Raw genomic sequence first — 24,921 nt, forward strand, 5'->3', positions numbered from 1 at the left:
TAGAAACTTTTTAATAAATGACATCAACTTTGTTTTACAGGAAAACACAAGAAGTGATCATAGGGTGGATTTTTAGAAAACATACAAAGTAACAAAGCAGCAAGCACACAAAAGGAAAACCAACTGCACTACATTCCCCTTGCTAATCAAAGCACTGCTTGCTATAATCCTGCATCCTGAGCAACTTGAGTTATTTCCCCATTCAGCCACAAATACATGTAAACAGACTTTAGGCAGGCTGGAGAAGAATCCATTTCTAATGTTTTTTATGCTTAGAAAACTAAGAAGTTGACACAGCTTACCTGGTGGGAAGAGATTTTACTAAATCTGACTCAGGCAGCTTGTGGAGGGTGAGAAGGGTAGAAGCACAGAGGGGAAGGGAATTCTCCAACAAATTACTCATGCTTAAAATTGACTTAACACATCAAAGAAATATTGTGCTTCCATTATTACAGCCTTCATAGCATGAAACAGATTGTACAAAAAGAGTAAGGACTTTTAGTTGTTCATGGAAATCAACAGTCACAGCATCCTAACTCCCCTGCAAGTTACATATTGGAAGGATCCAGCAACACTCACTGACCGTACAAGTATAAAAACCAGAACAAACGTGCACACAAACAGAATATATTCACAATTAGAAATAAGGACAAATTCCAGCAGAATACAATTAATAAGAAAAAGTTTTCTCCTGTTTTTTTTTTTTTTTTAATCTGCTACATATAGTTCACTTGAACCAGTCTATGCTATCTCAAAGGAAAAAGCAGGAAATTTTATAAGTAGTATATAGAAGTACTATTCTGTGCAGGCTTGGTGGCTTTGCAGTAAGGTGAGCCGGAGACCATCAAGTTCGTACTGTATCATAGTGCTTGGCGGTGGCATCCTGCCATGAGAGAAATACTGGTGGTGTCTTGCTGCGGGTGGTGGCATGGTACATCAGCAAGGCCTCTCCATGCTGGTACATGGTGGTTTGGCCTAGACCAGGGTAGAGGTGAGAACAGTGATCTGTGGTGCTAGCCCGAGGACTATCCACTACAGTGGATTTTTAGAAAACATACAAAGTAACAAAGCAAGCACACAAAAGGAAAACCAACTGCACTACATTCCCCTTGCTAATCAAAGCACTGCTTGCTATAACCCTTCTGAGACCTTGAGTTTGTGGGGGTACTGGCCCCGAAGAATCCTTCAGATCCCTATGAGTTTCTTGGCTTGGGAGGTAGCTTCTACAACCATACGATTGTTTTTCTCCCCTAGTTCATGCAATTTCAGGGACTGAAGCATAGCCGTAAGTGAAGGGGTGGTCTCTTCTGGATTGTCCTCCTGGAGGACGGACCCTGTCATGAGGATAGAGACATCCACCAACTCTTCAGGATTTGGGCTAACTGAAGTAGACAGAAGTGTAGAGCTCCTCTCCTTTTCATGTCAAAGTCAGGCACATAGCATTTGTACCTCTTCATCTTTCAAGTTGTTTCTTGGTAAGATTGTGTTCCAAAGTTTTACATTCAGATCTTTTTTGTCCCAATTGTTTTTGTAATTGTCCAAAAACTATTTTAAGCATTTCTTCCTGGAGATGACATGGAGAGGTTTGGGTTCCCCTGGACTCTGAAAAAGGGAGTTGGATGCATCAGAAGGGTGGTGGCCACCACTATCAGAAGGGACAAGACCTCAGGTGCCATACAAGATCCAGCACATCCAGGTCTCCAGAGGATAAGTTCAGATGTAGACCAATCAAAATGTGGCTGGTGTTTCTGTAACCACTGCAACTCTAAGATAACTGGGTTCTCAGCTCTGGGTAGCACAGTGGAACCTGAGGCGCTCAGTATGTGAGGGCCCAATGTGCAACTTGAGAGGCACTGTGGACCAGATCACCCATCCAGGAAGGGGATTTCCAAATGCAGACAAGATCTTCAGGGGTGGATGTGTGGGCACAGTAGGGATTTGCAATTGCTCAAGCAATATGAAATTCCCTCTGTAGCTGGAATCCACCAAGGCCCAGGTAGCAAGGCAGACCCAGGGCTGTTCGATGGTGAATGGAAAAGTGAACTGGGATGCAGAAGACATAAATCCGAGGATCACATGTTCCACTGACTCAAGATGTTGCTCACTTCTCATCCTTTTGGGGCAGTGAGTAAGGATATGAGCTAAGGTCACACATTACAAATTTAGGCCTAGTTGTCTGCAATGGGTTTTCTCCTTGGGAGAGAGGCAGCACTAACCCTGTTGCATGGGTTCTTCCTGGAGAAGGGACACCGGAGTAACTACATCAGGCATGAGTATAGGTTAAAAGATGGTGTTCGAGGAGTATCCTTACATTTCGAGTGGTTCTCTCAAGCTCTTTCCTGAAGGCATCTATCTATTCTTCCAGTGAGGTCAATAAGCACCTCCAGTGAATTGGGCATTTCTCGGGCAGCAAGCTCACCCTTAATTTGTGGTGATAAGCCTTCTAAAAAACATTTGTGAGCAAGCTCTCTCCCTGCCAATTCAGCTCTTTGGCAAGGGTTCAAAACTTGATGGCGTACTCTGTCAAGCAGGGCTGGTGCAAGAGGATTAGGCACCCTAGGCACCTTCTGTCTTGCGCCACCACCCCAGTCATGCCAACACCCCCCCACCCCACCCCTGGTTGCAGCCTTGACTCCATGGGCAGGGACCACATGCTACTGCTCCCCCACCCCCTGTGCCGCCCACCCAAATTTAAATAAAATAATCCCTCTACTCTCCTGCCCCACTCCCAAGACTCATGAAAACCGCTGGGGTGCCAGCAGGGGGCCAGGGAGCGATCTGTCGCTTCTGGGCCGTCGGCTGCCACTAACCAAAATGGCACCAGTGGCCTTTAGCCCTCTACCATGTGACAGGGGCTGGCCCCCCGCTAAACCACCGTGGGTTTTCATGAGTCTTGGGGGAGGGTCGGGAGGGTGGCATGATGGGGGAGAAGGCAGGGTGAGGCAGGAGCTGGGCAGAATTTTGAATTTTTGCCCCTTCAAAATTCTGCCACCTGAAGTAGCTTCCTCACTCTGCCTCACTGGCTCGTGAGCGGCAGTGGTGGTGGCACTCCCTAATGTTCGGTGCCCTAGGCCCTACCTTAGCTCACCTAGTGCTTCCACTGGCCCTGCAGCCAGTGTCCTGGAGCCCTGGCAAAGATGGAATAAATTGGAGCCTATGGTAATCATCCGACCAAGCTCCTCAAAGATTGGCTTGAATAGATCTACAAAGTGCTGTCGATTATGTAGCAAAGGATCCGTATGCTTTCAGAGGGGGGAGGCCCATGCTAGCACAGGTCTGTCCAGTAGTTACAGGACATAGGTAGTTTTGGTCAGATCATCTAGAAATAGGGATTCTTGTAGTGCAAATTGCATATGGCACAGATTTAAAAACAAACTACATTTCTGGGGGTCCCCAGCATAGCAGGGCACAGCTAGTAATTGGAAAATTGGCTGGTTGGTTGCTGGGACCAGCACTGGTATTGTTACTGGTGGAAGTGGGGCAGGGGGGTAGAGTCAAAGTGTTCATCATGCAGTGAAGCAATGTCTGTGACGTCCAGTTCCAAAATGTCTGTAGTGCCTGTAATTTCTGGGCTAAACTGGGAATAGCCAGTAGCATAGATAAGTCCACCAGGTTCATGACTTTGGCAATCTGTTGTGGGCATGGACCCTTGGACCAAGGTGGAGTTGGTGCAGCCTTCAAGGAGGAGTCCTGCAGGTCCCCACCTTCGGCTAGCAGAGCTGGCTGTGGCAGAGACCCAACTGGAACTTCACCTATACCATTCCTTGTTCCGCTTTGGTTGAGGCCTCAGGTGATGGGGCTGGTAGGATTTAGAAGCAGGCCTCTGTAGAAGAGGTGGAGATCTGTGGAGTCGGATGAGTTGTAAGGCCAGGGTCCGAGATAAGCTGAGCACAGGCATAGTCGGAGGCAGGTAATGTCAGGGCAGGCAGAGTTCAGTTGTAATCAAGTATCAGCCAGTGGTCAGTGGCAGGTGGAGTTCAGTCATAATAGAGTGGCAAGCAGGCCAAGGTCAGAACCAGAGATCCATCCGAGGGAATACAGGATGGATAGGCTGGGAGGCAAGGAACAACACAGGCAGGCAAAAGGAGACACTGAAGGACTGAAGGCTGACCACTGGACAAGGACGAGGAACTCAGAGGAGGAGACCAGGAACTGCCACGATAAGAACAGGGACGCAGGAATGAAGACTAGGAACATAGGAATGAAGTGCAAGAACTCGCTGAGGCAACTTGCTTTAACGAAGGTAGTCGACCTTGGCAAGGAGGTGATGCCAAGGTGGACTTTTATAGGCCTTGGTAGTGAAGTCATCAAGAGGGGCCACATATTTTTCCCGCCATGGTCCCTTTAAATCTTGCAAGAAGGCGCGTGCCTAAGGAGGCCACATATCATAGTGCTCGGCGGTGGTGTCTTGTCGCAAGAGAGTTATTGGTGGTGGCTTGCTGTGTAGGGGAGGCCTCTCTGTGTTGGGATGTGGCAGTTTGGCTTGGACCAGGGAAGAGGTGAGAACGGTAGTCATGAGGCTAGCCTGCAGACCACCAATTGTAACACCAGTTAATAATAATCAAGGATTGAATTGCAGGACAATGTTGGGGCAAAGCTTTGATGGTTCAGCCCCAATAAATAAATTCTTCCTGGAACAAATAGCATGACACTACTTCGTTAGAGATGTGGTGGTGGGGGGGGGGGGGGGATGGTAAAAGGGTGGTTGGGAAAGTAAGGGGGAATCAGAGTAACACCTTTTGAGTTGAGGAGTTGAGCCATTCCACATCGGGGAGGGGAGGCCACAACACAGCCAGTTCTCCTGTCCCCGCCACTGCTCCATCCCTTACTGGGTAAGCAGGTGAGAGTCAAGCAGCAGTGATAAGGTAGGATTTAGGATGGGGGCATGGTAAGAGGGCAGAGGCCAATGGACATAGGTGGACAGGGGGAGGAAGTCAAGATGAGTGGGATAGGGGGCCGTGGATGTTTAGGTGGCTGCTGACCCATATCACAGACACTTTCTCTATTTGGCAGCTTTCCCACCCATCTAGGGGCAGCAGCTAAGTGCCTATGGATGAGGGTAGGAGTAGGGAAGGGTGCTGGCCATTTTCACAGCAGATGGGACGTAGGTATGGCTATATCTGAGAACAGATGTTGCTGCCATGGACTGTGGTGGTGGTAGGAGGGTTGGCTACATCTGAGACACACTGCAAATAATATGTTAAGCTTGGGTTGGTAGGGAATAGCAATAAAAGATTTTCCTGCCCCTTCATTCCACTGATTTGGAAGAACTGTGATGGGTTACTGGCCAAGTTTGGTTTCGATGGCCGGAGCAAGCCTGCTCTGCCCACAATTCTTAGGTGCATGCATGCTAGTGACTCTTGCTCTTTTTCAAATGGGAGTGTCAACTTACAGAAAGAATGTTATTCGTCAATCAAGGATCAGATTGCAGGACAAGGTTGGGGTAAGGCTTTGATAGCTCTGCCCTCTTGACTAGCAAGAATCCTTAAAAGAGGGATGGCTTATATGGCTATCTCTATGGTATAAACTTGTTGTATATGAAGAGGTCCATATTCTGTCACTATCCGGATTGCAAAATTACCCAGATAAACTGATCCTGCTAACTTTGAAGGTATATTCAATACTGCAGCCACACAATATTTTGCATCTCCCTGCCTAGATACTCTCCCCTATTACAATAACATTCTTTGCATGAGATTTGCATGGGGGAATCGGGGCCCCTCGACTGGCAGCCCTGGTTGAAATAGGGATCAGCACTGACCCCCCCCCCTCCGCTCAACCCCCCCCCTGTTTGCCCGCAATTGTTTTTTGGCCAGAGACCCTTTAAGGGAATGGTAGTCCCGTGAGGTTGGAGCCGCCATCGCTTTAAAGGACTGCTTGCTGCCCTTTGGTCCAGCGGTGTTTGGCCGTCAGACAAAAGAATGCACCATACTGCCATGATGCTTTTTGGGGGGGAGGGACCCTATTATTGTGGCGACCCTCCCCCCAGATATTGGGTCCCCTCCACAAAAAAACATGGCGGCTTAGTGCATCCAGGGGTTATTCAGCTAACTCCAGTCCTCTCAGTTACATCCCCGGAATGCACCTAACTTATTCTGCTAAATACAAGCCGGCTAGAATCTAGTTGGATAAGTGCTCCAATCTTCATTTGGTCAGATAACCTATGAGATATCTGGATAAATGCTTTTGAATATGGGCTTCTAAATGTCGATGTGTGAAATAGCATACTCTGGGCTATGCGTTCAGGCTAGGGCAGGGGATACTCCTTAATTAAGATAGTTTTAATTGGTATGAGGTGGCTGAAAGTCTTTGTGTTTTAATTTCATTGATTGTGTCGATTTAATTTGCTGCAGTCATATACATCCAATAAAATAATTCTTTCTTGAGCAAATAGTGTGACATTAATTCCTTGGGAGTGAGGGTGGTAAAATGGTGGTTGGAAAAATAAAGGGGAGAGGGTGATCAGAATAGCACCTGCTCGGGTTGTGGGCTTCATTTACCGAGGGCTGTAATTTTGAATATGACATTTTCTGTCTTATTCTACTGTACTTCTATTTTCATTAGTTGAGATCTTAGGGTGAAGCGTAAAAAAATAAGCATTTTTATTTCTATATGTATGAAATGGGAGAGATCCTTTTAGTGCATCTGATCATTAATTCCATGCAGTCCTGTAAGATCAGGAGTGAAGTTAGAGCTTGTGTCTCTGGCCCTCAGTATACACCTGCTTTTACTGAGAGCTCAGTCAGAAGAACTACAGGATAAGAGTTTTTCAGTAGGAATAATATTGTCGAAAAATATGACACAAAAGACAAATTAATGTTGAACTGGTCAATATAACCCAATATTTTTTCAACCATAATGAAAATGAAAACTTGGCAAAGAGAATAATAGATTGATAGCAGAGCCACTGTTTAATTGCAGTAGATCATACAAACTGGGTCTGATTTTAAAAAGCATTTACATGCATAAAACTGGGTTTTACGCATGTAAATGCACTTTACTCGAGTAAGTGGGCTTTTGAAAATTGCTACAATATGTGCCATTGAATCGTCCATAGGATTTACTCGTATAAGTGCACTTTACGTGAGTAAATGGCTTTTGAAAATTGCTACAAAAGTAGTTACATTTATGCACGTAACTCCTTTGAAAATTACCACCTATATGCCTTAGAAATAGCAAACAGATACTTGCTTACTTTGTTTCCTTGTGAACCAGGATTACCTTGAAGGCCAGGGGAGCCACGAGGACCCTAAATCAGAGAAAGATCTAAAAGTTATGCAACATCAGCAGGAAGCATAATCTTTTTTAACTCAACTGAGCAATGATGCATTATGCCCCAGGACTGTTGTGATCCAGGTCCTAGTACTTATGAATTTGACTTTTTAAAGCTTCAGTAATATCTCTCTATCAGCTAGGTATATTCATGCACACACTGTAACAGCAGCTCAGCAGAGAAGGTAGGGATTACGGTATAATTGTTTTATAGACTCCACAGAAGTTGTGAGAACTTCTCTTGAACACATTTGAATACTAGCACTATAAGAAAGCAACTTGCCTAGGGCCACACAGCCTCACTTTGTCTCCCTGTGGTTATATAGTTGTATTTGAATAATAAAATTATTCTTTCTCCTTTGGGAACTGTCATATTTAGCTATAATAGATGCCAGAAGCTTATTTATTTATTTATTTTATTTAGCATTTTTTTATATACTGATATTCGTATGGAACATCATATCTGTTTACAGGTAACTCAGGAACAGAACAAGTGAGAAGGTACATTAATCGAGGGGCATACAGGTGGGAGGGGTAAGGCAGAAATTAAGGAACAAGCAAAACAATTCAATAAATCACTGGTGGAAGGGATTAAAAACTGGAGATACATTGATATTTACAAGATGTATTATTATCTTAGTGCAGACTATTTAACCTGCATGTGTGCTGCTGAAATTATTTAATGGTCAGTCACATTGGAGTACTCGGGTGTATGAGATGCATTATAAAAATCTATGGGAAACTTGATGGGAGTGGCTGATGCTGCCATTTATTTACTCAACTGGTTTATTTATTCACTGGTAATGACCGCACAAATAAAGAATGCTCAAATGGCAGTTTCAAAATACCTTTTTAAATTAAAGATAACAATGCATTGCATTATCTTATCTGATAATGTCCAGTGGAAGATATATAATGACCTCTAGCATTGGGCATTTTGTTGTAAATGTTCTGTTGTATAAAGCGCCCTGGACTTTGCATCTTGTCCTTAGCTCCTCCCCCTTGTGATTTTAACACTGGACAATATCACCTACGTGCTCATTATTCTGTATAAGTTAGTAACAAAGAATATTCAGTTTCATTGCAAGCAATGAACATGAACACTGAGCATTCATTTCTTAGAAATGACCTGCTTCAGAACCTCTTCCTAAGGTTCACAATGTTCACAGTTTCTGTTGTGCTAGAATATAAATGGCATGTACTTACCTGGAGTCCTGAAATACCAGGCAGTCCTTGAGTCCCAGGTAGGCCCTGAAATGAAGCCATTTTTTTGTTCTGAAATCTCATTTTTATTGCACTTTGCCAGTCAGTTTAGGAATGGTAGGTATGGAAAAGGCATGACGTGGCCCAGTATATTATCTTCAAAAATCAGGGTGTTCTCACTATTACATCAAACTGTAAAAGCATTCACCACTTTTTCGATTGCACATTTGATTATAACAGGTCACTCATATTTCTGAATATTGCTATATGTCATTAGCAAATACACAGGGTCATTCATCAAAATGCGTTATGGCGAACAGCACAGTACACCTCGGTGAAGATTAGACTTCATTTGGAGTGAGGAAAGTCTCTCAAAGATGAAATTTTGTACTAGGACGAGATAACATACTACAAAATTTCTTTGTGAGACTTTCCTCACTCCAAATGAAGTCTAATCTTCATCGAGGTATACTGTGTTGTTCGTACGTCCCACTCTACATGATCAAATGGCCCCTAAACCCTAAACCACCACCAACATCTCACCTCCAGCTATTAAATGACCCTCCTATAGGCATACAAATACTTGTCAACTATGAAGGCCTTATAGATAGTCTCTCTCTCTCTCTCCTTAATTATTGCAGGGTGTGAAAAGTTTACCACACCATGTGATGCTACTGATGCAAAGCAACTTATACCTCAGACCCCAAAAAGAAATATATGTGAGAGTCTTAAAGCAAAATTAATATAGGAAATCACAAACCAGATAATTAGAAAAGGTTTTTAGAAAAAATCTTTGTGCCACTATGCTAAAACAAAGTGAAAAAGTTATGCTCATAAAACATCTTCACATATGTGGTTTAATTTGAGTAAAATCACCATATGCCAAAAAACACGACTTTAAAAAATTCTTATCCTAAAGATGATTAATACTTCCTGAAGGTGATTTGAATAGATCTTGTAAAAAAATGTTTTGTGAAGAATTTGAAAATATGATGACATATATATGTACTGTATGTCTATAACTGCAGAAGAACAGGCCATTGAATATAACATTTTTTAAAAGAAGCATAAAAGTATATAAAATATCAGAAGACAAATAAAAATGCACATGGAGCTGGTATCCTACAGCAGTGGTCCGCAACCCTGTCCTGGGGGCCCACCAGGCAGTCGGGTTTTCAGGATGTCCACAATGAATAAGCATGTACGTGCAGATTTTCTCTAATGCTTAATCATTGTGGACATCCTGAAAACCCGACTGGCTGGTGGGCCCCCAGGACAGGGTTGGGGACCTCTGTCCTACAGCATCTCTCGACAATATTCTGTAGCTACAGATGAGAAATATATTGGAATGACAATGTTTAAAATAAGAAATGTGAAAAGCCCAGTTGAAACTTAGACAGATGTCAAGTTTCTCCTGCCCAGGAGAGAGAGATGTGCTGCAAAAATCAGGAGGAAGGCACTGGCCAGCAGTTTGAATCAGACCCTGCATGCTGCTGTTCTGCTGTTAAATTCACAGCATTTAATGAGCCCAGTAATGAAATTCTATCTTGGTACACATTGGTCTATTGATGCTAAGCATACTCTGCTGTATATAAGATGCCTAAGGTTCAAGGACTGATTTGTCTCATTAGCACAAGAATTAAATTACTATAGGTACCTACTGGCCAGTCATTGCTACTTTCCTCATCATGGTCTCCTAGAGTTCTAAAGTCAAAAAAGGACCACATGAAAGGCACTGCCTGGAAAACATACATATTTAGGATGAAATGTAGAAATGAAAGATTAAAAAAAAAAAAAAAAAAAAAAAAGGATCAGATTTACTAAGCTTCCCCCTCCACCCCCCATAAATACAGAATGGGAGAAAAGCCTCAGTAAATCAGGCCCAGAGTTGTAGGTGATACCCGGGGTGAAAAGAAGAGAGATGTTGTTTTGTATTGATGCCAATTTTATTTTCTAAGAAGGAAGTGTAAAAAAACCCCAACTGCACCTTGAAGAGAGTTTGTGCATCTATTGTCCGCTCCAGAGGGATTCATTCCTCCCCATACACAGGTAGGGGACATGCCCCTTCTCCCAGTGCTGGTATCTAAGCTGTTGGATCATTTGCAACAACAACCTTTGCAATCAGACATACGTTTTTTTTTTATCTTTAACAGAAAATGGAGCATCATGCAAGAACACTAATGTGCATGATACTTGGAAGTGAAGTTCATCCCACTCTCTGAATAGGGTATAAATGACAGAAAAGTACTCACAGGCTTACCATCAGCCCCTGCAATTCCAGGGGTTCCACTGCATCCTTTTTGCCCCTAAGCATTAAGACAAAATATATTATTAAACCACATAATCCCCTGCAGGGGGCTTTGATACAATGCAGATGGATGCACTTCTACCAGTTACATATTTTTTTGGAATTCTCTTTTTTCTAAGGCAGTGCCCCATCAATTGTAATCTATGTGCCACATGTTTGATCATTTAAATGGTTCCCAGGGCAGCAAAGATCCATCAGTTATTATATTTTGGAAATGTTTACAATCACCTATACAGATATACTGTATGTGAGAGTATAGACATCAGGGTTATGGCAGGAGACTCTTATAGACCAACTAAAGTTCCCTATTGCTAAGGGAATTCCTTTTTGGAGCATAAGAGGTTTCCATCTGCAACCATGAAATATGTAATCCAAGTGTCAGTTAATATCCACCCCGCTTCCCCTCCTCCCCCTGATTTTTTTCCACATCATATTACTTCTTTACCCAGACCTTATTCAATGAAGATTTTTCCCATAGGCAAAGAATAGGGAAAAGTGCTTTGTCTGCCTTCCTTATCCAAGGCATCGTTCCATCTTATGCCAATAACAAAAGTCCTTGATAAATCAGGCCCAATGTCTTCTGCTAATGCTAACCTCTTGGCTGCCGTTTCATTCCCTGCCTAGCTTTTGTCTTATTAGTGCTCACATTGAAAGTACAAAATATACTGTTACAATGTACACCGTTTTAAATTTAGGAGAATGGCTACAATCTCTTGCTTAAAGGATTAGATCCTGTTCTCAGACAGTGGCTCGCAGGAAGTAGTCCAAGAAGGACAGAAGCAGCGTGTCAGAGGCAGCTTCTATTTTACAGTCTGACCCAAGATGTCATTTCAAAGATTAAGGCACAAGACAGGAAAATTGTAGATTTGTTAACACGAAGAAATGGAAGGAAGAGAAAGAAACTACAGGTTAAAATACATAGAGAACAAAATAATTTAGTTGCATCTACACAAACGATTGTTATATTGAGTAACACAAAGAATGATAACATCGAACATATAGAAAAAGAGTTTTATAATATAAATATATATATATATATATATATATAAGTGAATATATATTGTTGGATAACTGTTTTAAAATAAATCTTAAGGAATCACTTGAATACAATTTCTTATAACTACTTTCATCTACTAAAAACTCTGCCTTTCCCTTCTACCTCCAAGGGAGTGCTTGGGTGGGTACATTCCTTTAGTCCTAGTAAGGTGCCCTGACTGCAAGGAGAGTATTCTTCTTAGCTGCCCCCTTTGTGATAAAATCTAGTCACACCCAATTGCGACAGCTGAAAACTTATTATTATTATTATTACACCTCAGCCACAGAGAGCGGGAGGGAAGTCACGCTGCAAAGGAGGGAGGTTATGTAAAACCTTTACATAATGTTTAATCATTGTGTATTCCAACTCCATGTGCCTTGTCTCTCTCTCTCTCTATATATATATATATGTATACACACCCCCACCCTAGCGAACAGCAGATAGTTTTCTCTCTTGCATATGTGTGTGCAATGCATATATTAAATATCTTCCTATACTTTCTTACCATAAGAGCTATAATAAGATACCCACTAGTTCACCTTTTACTGAGCTATTGCCTGGTACAAATTTTGGGTCTGCCTGCAACATCCCACTCTTCATACCTTTCTCTCTCCCTTTGGTACAACAACCATTGGTTCTGGTGTTTTGGATTTTTTATAGTTTTCTTTATCGTGGGGTTTATCTTGGGGTTTATCTTGTCTGCTAATGTTTTAATGATGGTTAGCCAGGACGAAGTTGCGTTCTCTGTATTAGATACGTCTATATTTGTTAGTTCTGTTTGTAAATTTTCTTGAAGTGTTTCAATGCAAAAGGGTGGTCGGTATGAGAAGGATTTAGGTGGGTTTTTTATTGTAGTAAATTTGCAATTTGAATTTAGATTGAAGTGGATTATAGCGTGGTCTGACCAGGGTATATTCGTGATCCTTGTTTGGTGGTTAGCCCATATGTCAGTACTGATGTATTGATCTAGTGTGTGACCTGCTTTGTGCATTGGGCCATTGATGATTTGACTTAGGCCTAGGGATGAGAGAGCGTCAATAATTGAGGTACATGTGGGGGAGTGGGGAATGGTGTCTATGTGTATGTTGAAGTCACCTAAGATGATTATGGGTTTGTTGATAGTTATTTTTGTCAAGAAGAATTCTATAAGTGGTGAGCAGTTCCGATCCAGAGAATTAGGGGGCAGTATATAAGACAGATTTGTAGTTTTGTTGAGTCGAATAGTGCAATTTCCAGTGGAGTGTGGGTGTTAGTTGTAAGTAATTTCATCTGTAGGTTTTTTTTGATGATTAGCATTAGGCCTCCACCTTTCTTTTTTGGTCTGGGGATTGAAAATGTTCTGTAGATAGGGTTGTTGATTTGGTTGATTAATACTGTGTCTGTGTTTTTTATCCATGTTTCTGTGATTGCTATGAAATCCGGCATGTAATCGTCGAGTAGGTCGGTGATGATGAGTATTTTCTTTATTATGGATTGTGAGTTAAATAGCAGGAATGATAGTGCTATGTAGCTGCTGTAGGTCTTAGTGTTGATGTGAGTGAAGTTAGTGTGTTGGTATTTGCGTTTTTTAAATGTTTTTCTGCTTGTTTCGTTCTGAGGGTTATCCAGGTTTAGATCTTTTCTGTGGTTCTTGCTGTAGTCAGGGGCTTGAGAGTTTGCCATTTCCTCCTTGGAGGTCCCGGTGGTCACTGGGGCACTGCGGCGGTGACCCCCTCTTCTGTTCGGGCTCTGGGCGCCCGCTGGGGTCCTCAGCGCTCGCTAGAGCCGCCGGCACGTCTCATCGTTGGTTATAACTTATATTGGTGATACTACTAGTGTTGGTGAGTGCGCACACATCTTTATCTTGATCCTTTTTCGCCTTGCTTTTCTGATGAACTTTTCCTCTTCATTCTTCTTTCTTCTTCTACGTTTCTTCTTCATACTACCTGACCTTTAAACAACTCAAAAAGAGAGTCTATTTCCCTACACCAGAAAATCTTCCGCAGACTATGAAGTGTGTGAGTTCCCTCAGTGTTTCTCCATCAGCTTATTGTAAACTGAGTCTAACTACATCAAAACAAATGATAATTATATAGCCCTAGATAAAAGGATAGAACTGAAAAAAAAACTATGTTCATTCACACTCCACACGAACACTGTAAATTTTATCTGTTTGTTACCTTTTGTAACAAACTAACTAAGGGGGTCATTTTCTAAGGCTTATCGCATGCGAAAAGTCCCTTTTCGCGTGCAATAGCTTGCTAGGTGTGGAATCGGGGCGGCGAGGGGATGAGTTGGGGCAGACTCCGTGATGTCTTCGCTGGCGGCGATAAGATAAGACACGTTATCGTCGCCAGTAGCACACCCAATAGCACCACCTTTCACGATGGCATTATTGGGTGCGAAAGCCGGCAGCGATAACACCGCGGTGATGCGATGGCTTCCGGCTTTCACAGGCCCGCCACCCCCCTTTGCCCCCCTGCCCCCTTTTTCGCTGGATTCACCATTCTGCGGTAGAATGGCGAATCTAGGCCTAAATTGGTCAGGGTTAGAGAGCTAACCACTTCTCATAGCTGACTGGCAGGACACACTGTGAAACATTAACATATGGCAGCATCTGGGTGGCATTAATGTATAGCAGTGTCCTTGAACTGTCTCAATATTCCATCAATTATAGAGGCATAACATCTACTATTTTATTCAATGGCTTTCACTTTTCTCTCTCTCTCTTGTACTTCCTGCAGCTCCACTAGCTTCTCTAAGCTACCAAAAGTTCTCTGCATTGCAGCATAATATTAACTTTAACCTTGCCTAACTTCATCTTATCTGTAGAGGATACAGTGTGATTTAGTATTCATTCACACAACACATTCACTCTTATTATATATATACATTTTTTTTTTCAGTTCTTTCCTTATTTAAAGTGTTTTGTCATTTTTAGAGGCCCTCTTGGCACTTCAACAGAGCTTCTGCTCTCATCAAATTCAGCCTCTCAACTGCTCTTTTCTTTAGAAAATATTTTCAGTATTCCTTTCTGTGATGATGTCACTGGGCTGAGAGCACCCAGTGATGATGTCACTGGGCTGAGAGCACCCAAGCCATCTTGGTTCCCTAGGTAACAGCTCCTTCTATGAATTCTGAGCTGTTTGGAATGTTGGGCAACACTACTAATTCCCTCATTGTTCTCCACTACATCAGCCAGCGTTCCAGTTCTTCTGTGACATACAGTCGGGACATCTTTTTCTTTCCTTTTTTGGTACCCCTATTACAATCCATTATGTAAACGTTTTATTCTTAATAATCAAGAATGGGAAAAAGTATTTTTGGAATTCATGATCACAGCCCCTTCCCCATTTTCTGCTGTAGCTTAGGGGGCTCACTCCGTGGCAAGAGTTAGACAATTCTACAGGAAAATTTCTGAAATTCTGTGGCACATTTGCTACTTTGTGCATATTAAATGTAAATTTTATTTTAGATGATAAAAATAGTCATTTTCCAACTTTGCTTGTGTGTCTATATCATTTATTTTGGGTAGTGAAAAGGGATTTGTTATTAGTGGGGGGGAAGGGGGAGAGAAAGATCAGCACAGGGAGGGATCTCAGAGATGTGAGGAGGAGAGAGAAAGAGGACTAAGGATTGGAAGAGGAATGGGAAAAAGGACGGGATGGAGTGAAAGAATTGGGGATGAAGAGGAAATGAGGCTTTAGAATTGGAAAAGAGGTGGATAGGGGGAGGGAAAGTGTCAGGATCAGAAAGGAGGTTTCAGGATCAGGGGTGGGATGGAGAAATTGCAGAATTCCTCTCTTTTCCCAGTCCTGTTCTCTCTCACATATTCCCCCTCTCCTTCCCTCCTCGTCCTCAGTACTGGTTCTCACTACTCAGCCCCATAATCCCACAGGCCCTCTCTTTTTCACCCACAACTCCACTTCCCCCATATTAATTACTTCTCTCTCACCCCCCCCCCCCCCCCCGGCAATGATTTCCCCTCTCATGCCCCCCAACTCATTCCTTACGCTCTAATTCTCTCCCTAGTCAATCATCTGAGCCCCCTTTTCACTCCTCCCCCCCTCAAGTCAATCCTCTGAGCCTCCCTCTCACTCCTCCAAGCTGATTTCCCCCACCCAATACCTCCTCTCGCTTGCCACCAGCAAGAGAAGGAGGAGAGCTGGGGTCTTGGATCACATCTTCCTCCCTTGTTGTCTGTGCTTTGAACTACGCAAGACTCTTTAGAGCCACACAGCTCAACGTGTAACATGTCAGATCCAGTTTTCAGAGGATGCAGCTCGAGATCCCGTTGCAGTTCATCCCCTCTGCTTGTGGTAGACCAGAGGAGGACTGGGGGGGAGGGTGCCTGGAGGGAGAAAGGCAGGCCTCTGGTTCCCATGATTCCATGTGGACCTGACAGTTGCACAGCCAAGGTTAAATTCATAGCTGTGGAGACCAGGGAACCCGTTCATGAGTCTCAAAATCATGAGCTACTGTCATGAGTGAACAATGAGAATAAACCCTATACTCAACAATTTTATTTGCCCCATGTGTTCAGACTTTTGTGGGAAAAACCCCTCATAAAACAAACACTTTTAAAAAAAATCAAAATGATCCTCTGACCAGATGATGACATGGCTGTTAATGTGCTGCATAGACTGCACAAGGCAAAACCTCAGTCCTTAGTACAACAACAGTCACTGATTAAATCATCATGCCACTGACAGCTTATTGCTATATGCAGTAATTAAGTTCTGAACTGTCAGTGCAACATTTGCAATTTAATGAATAGGCTGGATTTCCAAACATGTCTTTAGGCACGTGCCAAAAATTTGTAGGAAAGCAGTATGGATGCTCCAAAATAGAAAATTGGATGTGGCCAGTATTTTAAATATATCAGCAGTGACCATGATAATTATGCATGGCCAAACCAGTTATTCAATTGCGCATTCAGCGCCTACTGAACCCACATTTACTAACACACCACAGAGGAGGGTGCTGACTCGCTGATGAAAATACTCATTCCGGCCGTATCTGGTTCATAATGGCCTCAGACAAGAAGAGAAAATCATCATATCTGGCATCTTAACAGCTGGCATATATTCTGTTTTATGCGAATGAACAGGTTCTATTCCAGAGAAAACTGGGTTCTAGTATTCACTGCAACTCAGGCCATTATTCAGTGTCCTGAAGCGTCATGCTGCCACTCTGGGTCGGATTTACTGATCCGTTAAGTTCTTTGAAAATGTTCTCCGCAATATTCTGTTATTCAACGACTAAGAAAATATGTTGATTGTTCACAAAACCCTACTGTTCCCAACTACTATGTTAACTCCATTTGATTGTAAGATAATTGCATATGTTGGATGATAATTGCAGATTTGTAAACCGTTATGATGGCTCTACCGAATAACGGTATATAAAACCCTACAAATAAATAAATAAAAATAAATAGAAACAGAAGGCATTTTTGGCCAAAGACAAATGTCCTATGTATCAAAGATCTTGGGATAACCTGTTTCTTCCACTCTCGAGTCACTGCTTTTTGACAATTTCCCTCCTTTACGTTTCAAGACTAGGGGGGGATGGCTTGTTTGTTAAGAAGGCATGTGTACTTGTGGAAAAAAAACCAATTCTACTAATTTGAAGAGAGGACTGTGTAACATGATATGAAGCAGATGGAAAACAAGGATAGGGTGGGTTGGGAGGACTAATGGTGGGAGGAGAGGAAGCCCTAATATAAGAGGCTTTGATGTATGAGCAAATTTTGATGTATAAAGCTGCTTAATTTGAATTTTGCTATTTTGATTGTTGTTATGGGGAGAGATGGGGATAGGATGGGAAGTAAGGGAGGGATTATAATGTCTGTCAAATATAAATCACTTTCAGGCCGATACAATACAGTGGAGCACACTGTTAACCTGTGTTTGGACGTGCGTTTTTGACGCACTAGCTTTACCCCTTATTCAGTAAAGGGTAATAGTGCGTCGAAAATGCGCGTCCAACCCCCCTGAAACTAATAGCGCCCGCAACATGCAAATGCATGTTGATGGCCCTATTAGTTATTCCCATGCGATACAGAAAGTAAAATGTACAGCCAAGTCGCACATTTTACTTTCAGAAATTAGTACCTACCCAAAGGTAGGCATTAATTTCTCTCGGCACCGGGAAAGTGTACAGAAAAGCAGTAAAAACTGCTTTTCTGTACACCCTCTGACTTAATATCATGGCGATATTAAGTCGGAGGTCCCAAAAGTTAAAAAAAAATAAAATAAAAAATTTAAATCGGCCCGCAGCTCGCAGGTTGAAAACCGGATGCTCAATTTTGCCGGCGTCTGATTTCCGAACCCGTGGCTGTCAGCGGGTTTGAGAACCGACGCCGGCAAAATTGAGCGTTGGCTGTCAAACTCGCTGACAGCCGCCGCTCCTGTCCAAAAAGAGGCGCTAGGGATGCGCTAGTGTCCCTAGCGCCTCTTTTTACTGCGGGCTCTAATTTGAATAATTTTATTTACTGAATCGCATGCACAGGAGAGTGGCCTGTGCGCGCGCCGGGAAAGCGGGCGCTCGCCCTCTCTCCCGCGATTTTTACTGTATCGGCCTGATTTTATTGTGGACCCTCGGGGGGTGCCTCAGAAGCCGGTACCCTAAAGGGATTATATATGTATGTTTCTTTTTGGTTTAATAAAATCTTGAAACAAACATAAGGCATGCTACAGTAATGCACACTGCACTGGTCACATTGAAAAGCTGCTGAGTTACATGCGTCATACAATGCCAATCTGTCCTAGATATCAGATTTAAAAAAAAAAAAAAAGATTTCAGTTGTACATTGATTTATGCTAGATACTATTTTCTTTTCTCCTATCCTTAAGTGCATTCTTTGAAGCAACCATTTTGAAAAGCCAGGAGAATCCCTTACTTGTGGTCCAGGAGCACCAGGCAACCCTGGCTGCCCTCTCGGGCAATGACAAGAAGGAGAAGGTGCTTGTAAGCGCTGCTGAAGGCACTGTTAAGAAAGATAAAATGAAGCATCACCTCAAGGGCATTATCATCAAGCTGAGAGTATGAACTGTGAAGATTAGCACTCCTCCAGCAGGACACATGATGCCCTTACCATTTCATTGTCCTGTTAAAAAAACAAACAAACAAATAAGGATTTATTACCAGTGAGCTATTCTCTAAATGACAAACCAAGGGTCAGATTTACCAAGGCTTTTTCCTACTCTGTGTCTATTAGAAAAATGCTTAGTAAATGAAGCCTTAAGGGTCCTAAACACTAAGAGGTCAATATTCAAAACTAAGCACTTACGGGGTTATTTTCACATGGCCTTTTCACTTATGGGGTTATTTTTACAGGCCCTTTTCACATTCGATAGCATGCAAGTTCGAGTCGGGGCAGAATTGGGGCGGCGAGGGGTGGAGTCAGGGCGGCGAGGGGGCGGACTCAGCGGTTTCTTCGCTAGCGGCGATAATGTTACTAACATTATCGTCGCCAGTAGCGCGCCCAATAGCACCACCTTTCACGGTGGCACTATTTGGTGTGAAAGCTTGCAGCCGGCACACTGCAGCCAACGAAATTGCACCGCCATGGTGCGAAGGCTGCGGGCTTTCGCAGGCCCGCCCCCTCTTCGCCCCCCCCACCCCTGTTTTCACTGGATTCATCATTCTGCGAAGAATGATGAATCCAGGCCTTAAATGGCTAACCTGGAGTTAGATGGATATATTAGAGTTGGAGAACTTATAAGTTAGATGGATATTTGTCATTTAGATGGATAGCTTGTGAGTTAACCATCTAAATGGCTTTTAATATTGACCTCTAAATGTTTTTTTCTGTATTTTGTGCTTCTGGTATAAGAAATTTGTGAGGATCAATACATTTTCTATTTGCACTGACTCGCATGTTTTTAAAAAAATCTAACAAGGATTTTTTTTTTCAGACTACATGATTATTTTATATCTTTGGTAGAAGCTAAAAAAATAACAATTCTTATGTTGCTTTCTTCATTCCAAGAAAGACCTTGTACATTTACTTTTCTTGGTTAACATCAAGACTACTAAATTATCTGATGTATTAGACAGGGACCGACAATGTAAAAATTCTGTGTGTCATGTGCCAGAGTCAATTGGGCTCCTGAAGAATTGAACCACTGACTGAGCTGTATAAATAGTAAATATATACATTCAGGATTTGTTAAGCCTTTTGGTTTCTCTTTTCTGTTAAATTCCACCTAGCGACCTTAACTATTCCCCAGCCATTACATGTGACTACACCTATAGAGAAATTTACTTAGCATAAGCCTCAACTCCTTCAGATTTAGAAGTGCATTAATTTGACTCCTTTCACCAATTTTCTGACAGAACCAGATTTAGTAAGGCTTTTCTCCTATTCTGTGTGTGGGGAGGGGGAATGTAGAGTAAATCAGACCCAAAGTTTGATAAATTTGAACCTGTTTCAAATTTCTTCAGCATTTCACTTTTTTTTTTACTTACTAAAAAAAAAAATAGTTTCATAGAATTACAAAAGTCTGCTCTATTACCACCCTCCCTAATATGCATCGACATGCCTTCTGGGCTTCAACAGCAGCAGGGCTTAAAATTCTGACCTCAGTGCAAATGGGCATCAAACACAACTAGTTGGAGTTTGGAGAATCTTAAAGTAGAATTTACAAAAATGGACAAAAGCCATGAATGGAACCATAAAAAGTTTAAAGACCACCTTAATGGCCCTTTACGAACTGGATCAGAACCAATGGGATTTGTCGGGGAATAGGAATGGGCTGTGGTCTCAAATTTTGCCCCTTTATCCAGATAATCCACCTAAACTAAAGAAGTATTTTGAACCCATGAATTTTGGGTAAAAATACAAAAATTTTAAATAAGATTTTACTTCATATATCAAGACTGGCAAGGGATAAGAAATATTATACAGATATAGATGCAATATTCCAGGGGTGGCCAACTCCAGTCCTCGAGAACCACAATGAATATGCATAAGATAGATTTGTATACGATGGAGGCAGTGCATGCAAATCTCCCTCATGCATATCCATTGTGGAGATCTCGAAAATCTGGGCCTGTTTGTGAGTCTCGAGGACCAGGGTTGGCCACCTCTGCAATATACTAATTGAGAAGGTGCATTTTTTTCTTGAGTTGCTGTTGGAGAGGAAGCAAGACAAATGCTTCAACAACTGGTGGATTTCTGCCAGGTCCACACATATCTATTGAGCAATGCACAATTTATTTACTCAAACAAACCATGTATTTTGCACAAGGTAAGTGCAGAACTTAATCCGTTGCTCCAGTTTTGGCTTCGCACACATTTGAAAACACGGTTCCTTGTCTACTTTTTTTCTTGTTTGATAATTATTTAATATTTTAGCATTTAGTCTTTCTATTCCCTATCATTTGTCTACATTTGAAAGCATCTAGCACACGGGGTGAATTTTTAGCAATTTTGGCTTGCTGGGGTTGGGTAAATACTGGTTGTGGATGAAAATCAACTTAAATTTAGGTGACCAAAATTTGGCTGCTAGTGTGTGTCACAGTTAGGCTGCTAAACTTAGGCCTGGATTTTCTAAAATCGCAGGCCTTAGTGAATCGCACGGTACCGAGGGGGCGGGCCTGCGAAAGCCGGCAGCGATCACACCACCGCGGTGCCATCGCTGCCAGCTTTCGCAAACCAATAGCGCCTTGAAAGGTGGTGCTATTGGGCGCGTTACTGGCGGCGATAAGGGGCCTTACCTTTTCGCCATCAGCGATGTCTTCGCTGCGTCCGCCCCAACTCCCCCCCTTCCAGTGCCGACTCTGCGCCGACTCCGCCCCAATCTAGCTATCGCGTGCGAAAGCTATAGAAAATGACCCCCTTAGTTGCTTAGCATTGAAAATCAGCACTAGGTGGCCAAATCCCCTCACACACACACACCCCCGCCAACCCAGGAACGTCTCCAGGGCTGCCTACCTTTTGAAGCCTACATTCAACCATTTAGTAAAACAAGGCAGCTACATTTAGCTGCTCAACTCAGTTAATATTCAAAGGGATTGATCTAGCCACCTAACTCTGGAAATTAGGCAGTTAGACCCTTTGAAAACTGACCCCATAGATGTAAGAATTATTTAAGGGTTGGAATTCTGCTCTGAACCAGGGTTTTGCAGCTTCAGAGGAGAACAATCATCAACTGAGACTGCAATCATGTATTGTGGAAGTCAATAGCAATACTATGCAATCATATTTGTATTCTATTTCCAAGACTTTATGTTACACTTCAGCACACATTCCAGCTACTAAGGAGAGGTCCATATTGGTAACAGTGATATCACTGATTTGTATAAAGCCTTATCAAATAGGAATTTTTTCCCTTTTCTCTTGGATCCTGGTGCATCTCCATAATGATTGCTTTCTTCATAGGTTCATTCCTTCTCACCAGTTACTCCTTTCTGCTCAGATTTGCAGGTTTGCGACAGTTTTAAAGAATATTAATTAACTGCATTTTAATATTTTAGATAAAATCTTGAAAGTAGAACATTTTCGATTGATTACGTGGGTTTTATTTTTGCTATTGGCTTCTCCAACACACGATTTATGGTCTGAGCAGGTGACAGTTCTTTCTTTAAACATTCTTCCTTCAAATTTTTAGATAAACATTCCAAAAAGTACGGAAACAGAATAAAATAACAGCTTGGCTTATTGGAAATTCTGGACTCTGTGCCATTTTTTTTAGGTTTTCTGAAGTTTCCATGCAATGGAGACATGTTTTTATTTTAATTTCATAGCAGCAATCACAGTACATATAATTTGCTAGATGTGTGTGTCATGCTCAAAAAAAGCATATTTGCCTTCACTTTATAGGATATGTGGTGATGGATTTTGGTAGCTTAGACTTTACTCTCGTTATCCCACCCAAAAGTGTCCCTCAGGAATGTGAATTAAGGGATAAATCCACTTACAACTGATTGTGTCATTTTGTGCATTTTCTGCGAGGTTGCAGGATGAGAGCATGTATGCTGCTGTGGAGAAATATGATGAAAGTACAAGTGCTGTGACAGAAAAAGAGTCAAAAGTCAGTGTGCTCTAAGGGAGAAAGTCAGTGTGCTCTAAGGCAGAAAATGATGGACACGGTAAAACCACACACCGTGTCCATCATTTTCTGCCTTCTTTTTGGATGGGTAATTCCACTAGTCTAACAACAAAGGCATGTGGAAAATGGCTTGTTCTTAAGGAGGAGGGGGAATGTCATGGTGGGAACTGCCGGTGGGTATAACCCCTGGAGCTGGAGTAGCCTGACACCAGTGCAATTATCTGGATCAGAACAAGAACTGGACTAGAGCCAGGATTCTTCTGCCTGGACTGGCCACCTCCCCTTGGTCTGAGTTCTCAGGTCCTGGTGGCCAGCAGGACTTGGAACAAGAGATGCACATGAAGAACAGGTACAGAAGGGCACCCACAAGAGCCAGGCTAGACTGCAGGAAAAACAGAATACAAGGGGGTCTGCAAAATAGACATCGGACAGGGAATGCACCATAAGAATCAGGGCAGACGGATATAAGAACCAAAACCAGATGGCCACAAGCTAGGGTCTTGACAGGATACAAGAACAAAAAAGAATAAACAATCAGAACCAGAATGTCAAAACATAAGAACATAAGTTTTGCCATGCTGGGTCAGACCAAAAGTCCATAAAGCCCAGCATCCTGTTTCTAACAGTGACCAATGCAGGTCACAATGGTGTTGTCGGTGGGGCCACAAAAAAGCTTTCGGTCCGCGGCTGATGGTCATCAGATAAGGGAGAAGAAACTAAAATCTCCCTTATCTTCGCTTTCCTTTTTGTATGAGGCATTACTAAAGGAAATATAACTCACAGGAAAAGAAAAGACAGAGAGAGCTCTTTAGCGTGCTTCACGGGTAGCGGCCATCTTGTCTCCCCAGCATTATATTTGCTTTCCTAGCTACTGACACACTGGGCAGAGTCTTTCAATATATTATCCACAATGATGCCTATATCTTTTTTCTGGGTGGTGACTGCCAATGTGAAACCTTGCATCGTGTAATTATAATTGGGTTCCTGTTCTCTATGTGAATCACTTTGCACTTGTCCACATAAATGCCATCTGCCATTTGGATGCCCAGTCTCCCAAGTCTCAGAAGGTCCCCTTGCAATTTCTCACTGTCCTCTTGTGATTTTACAACTTTAAATAATTTTGTATCATCAACAAATTTGATCATCTCATTTGTTATTCCCATCTCTAGATCATTTACAAATATGTTAAACAGCAGTAGTACCAGCACAGATCCCTGCGGCATTCCACTAGTCACCTTTTTTCCAATAAGCTCCACTGTCTTTTTTTCCATTTAGCTCTACTGTCTGTTTTCTATCTTTTAACCAATTCTCAGTCCACAGTAGAACATTGCCTCCTATCCCTTGACTTAAGATCAATAGAAGACTAAATAAGAACAAAATACAAGACAAAAACAGGAATAGAAAATACTTTGCATAGGCTCGGCGGCGCACGCAAGCCCCAGGACGCGCATATGTCCCGGGGCTTTCAAAAATGGGCGGGGCCGGGGGCACGACGGCGATTCGGGGGCGTGGTGGCGGGGAAGGGCGTTCCCAAGTCACTGACAGCCGGCTGGCGTGTACAAGTTATGCCTGCCTTGGGCAGGCATAACTTTTGAAACAAAGGTAGGGGGGATTTAGTTAGGGCTGGGGGGTGGGTTAGATAGGGGAAGGTGGGGGGGGGGGGGGCCGAAAAAAAAGTTCCCTCCAAGGTCGCTCCGATTTCGGAGCGACCTTGGAGGGAATAGGGAAAGCCATTGGAGCTCCCCTCGGACTCGGCACGCACAAGGTGCACATGTGTGCACCCTCTTGCGCGCGCATGTTATAAAATCGGGTATACATTTGTGCGCACCAGGTAGTGCGCACAAATGAATCCCACGCGTGTAATATTTAAAATCGGCCCCTTAGTTTTTGGGTACTTGCCAGGTACTTGTAGCCTGGATTGGCCACTGTTGGAAGCAGGATGCTGGGCTTGATAGACCCTTGGTCTGACCCAGTATGGCATGTTCTTATGTTCAAGAAGGCCACAAACTTGGGCCAATTCCAGCTTAGGAACACGAATGGAGTAACAGAGGACACAACAAGGA

At 42.7% G+C, this 24,921-nt stretch overlaps 1 protein-coding gene across 1 annotated transcript in view; it reads right to left on the minus strand.

Annotated features, from left to right (window-relative positions):
- The window catches only part of LOC115083340 (collagen alpha-1(XXI) chain-like), a 178,615-nt gene that overhangs the window by 119,746 nt on the left and 33,948 nt on the right, over positions 1-24,921 (minus strand). Inside the window, exons 8-9 of the mRNA XM_029587142.1 lie at positions 18,898-18,909; positions 18,703-18,789 (exon numbers count right to left, since the gene is read on the minus strand). Of these exons, the coding sequence (XP_029443002.1) occupies positions 18,703-18,789; positions 18,898-18,909 (99 nt within the window). The remainder of the gene's footprint in view (positions 1-18,702; positions 18,790-18,897; positions 18,910-24,921) is intronic.

Source organism: Rhinatrema bivittatum, chromosome 2 (genome assembly GCF_901001135.1).
Source record: "Rhinatrema bivittatum chromosome 2, aRhiBiv1.1, whole genome shotgun sequence".
Lineage (NCBI taxonomy): Eukaryota > Metazoa > Chordata > Amphibia > Gymnophiona > Rhinatrematidae > Rhinatrema > Rhinatrema bivittatum.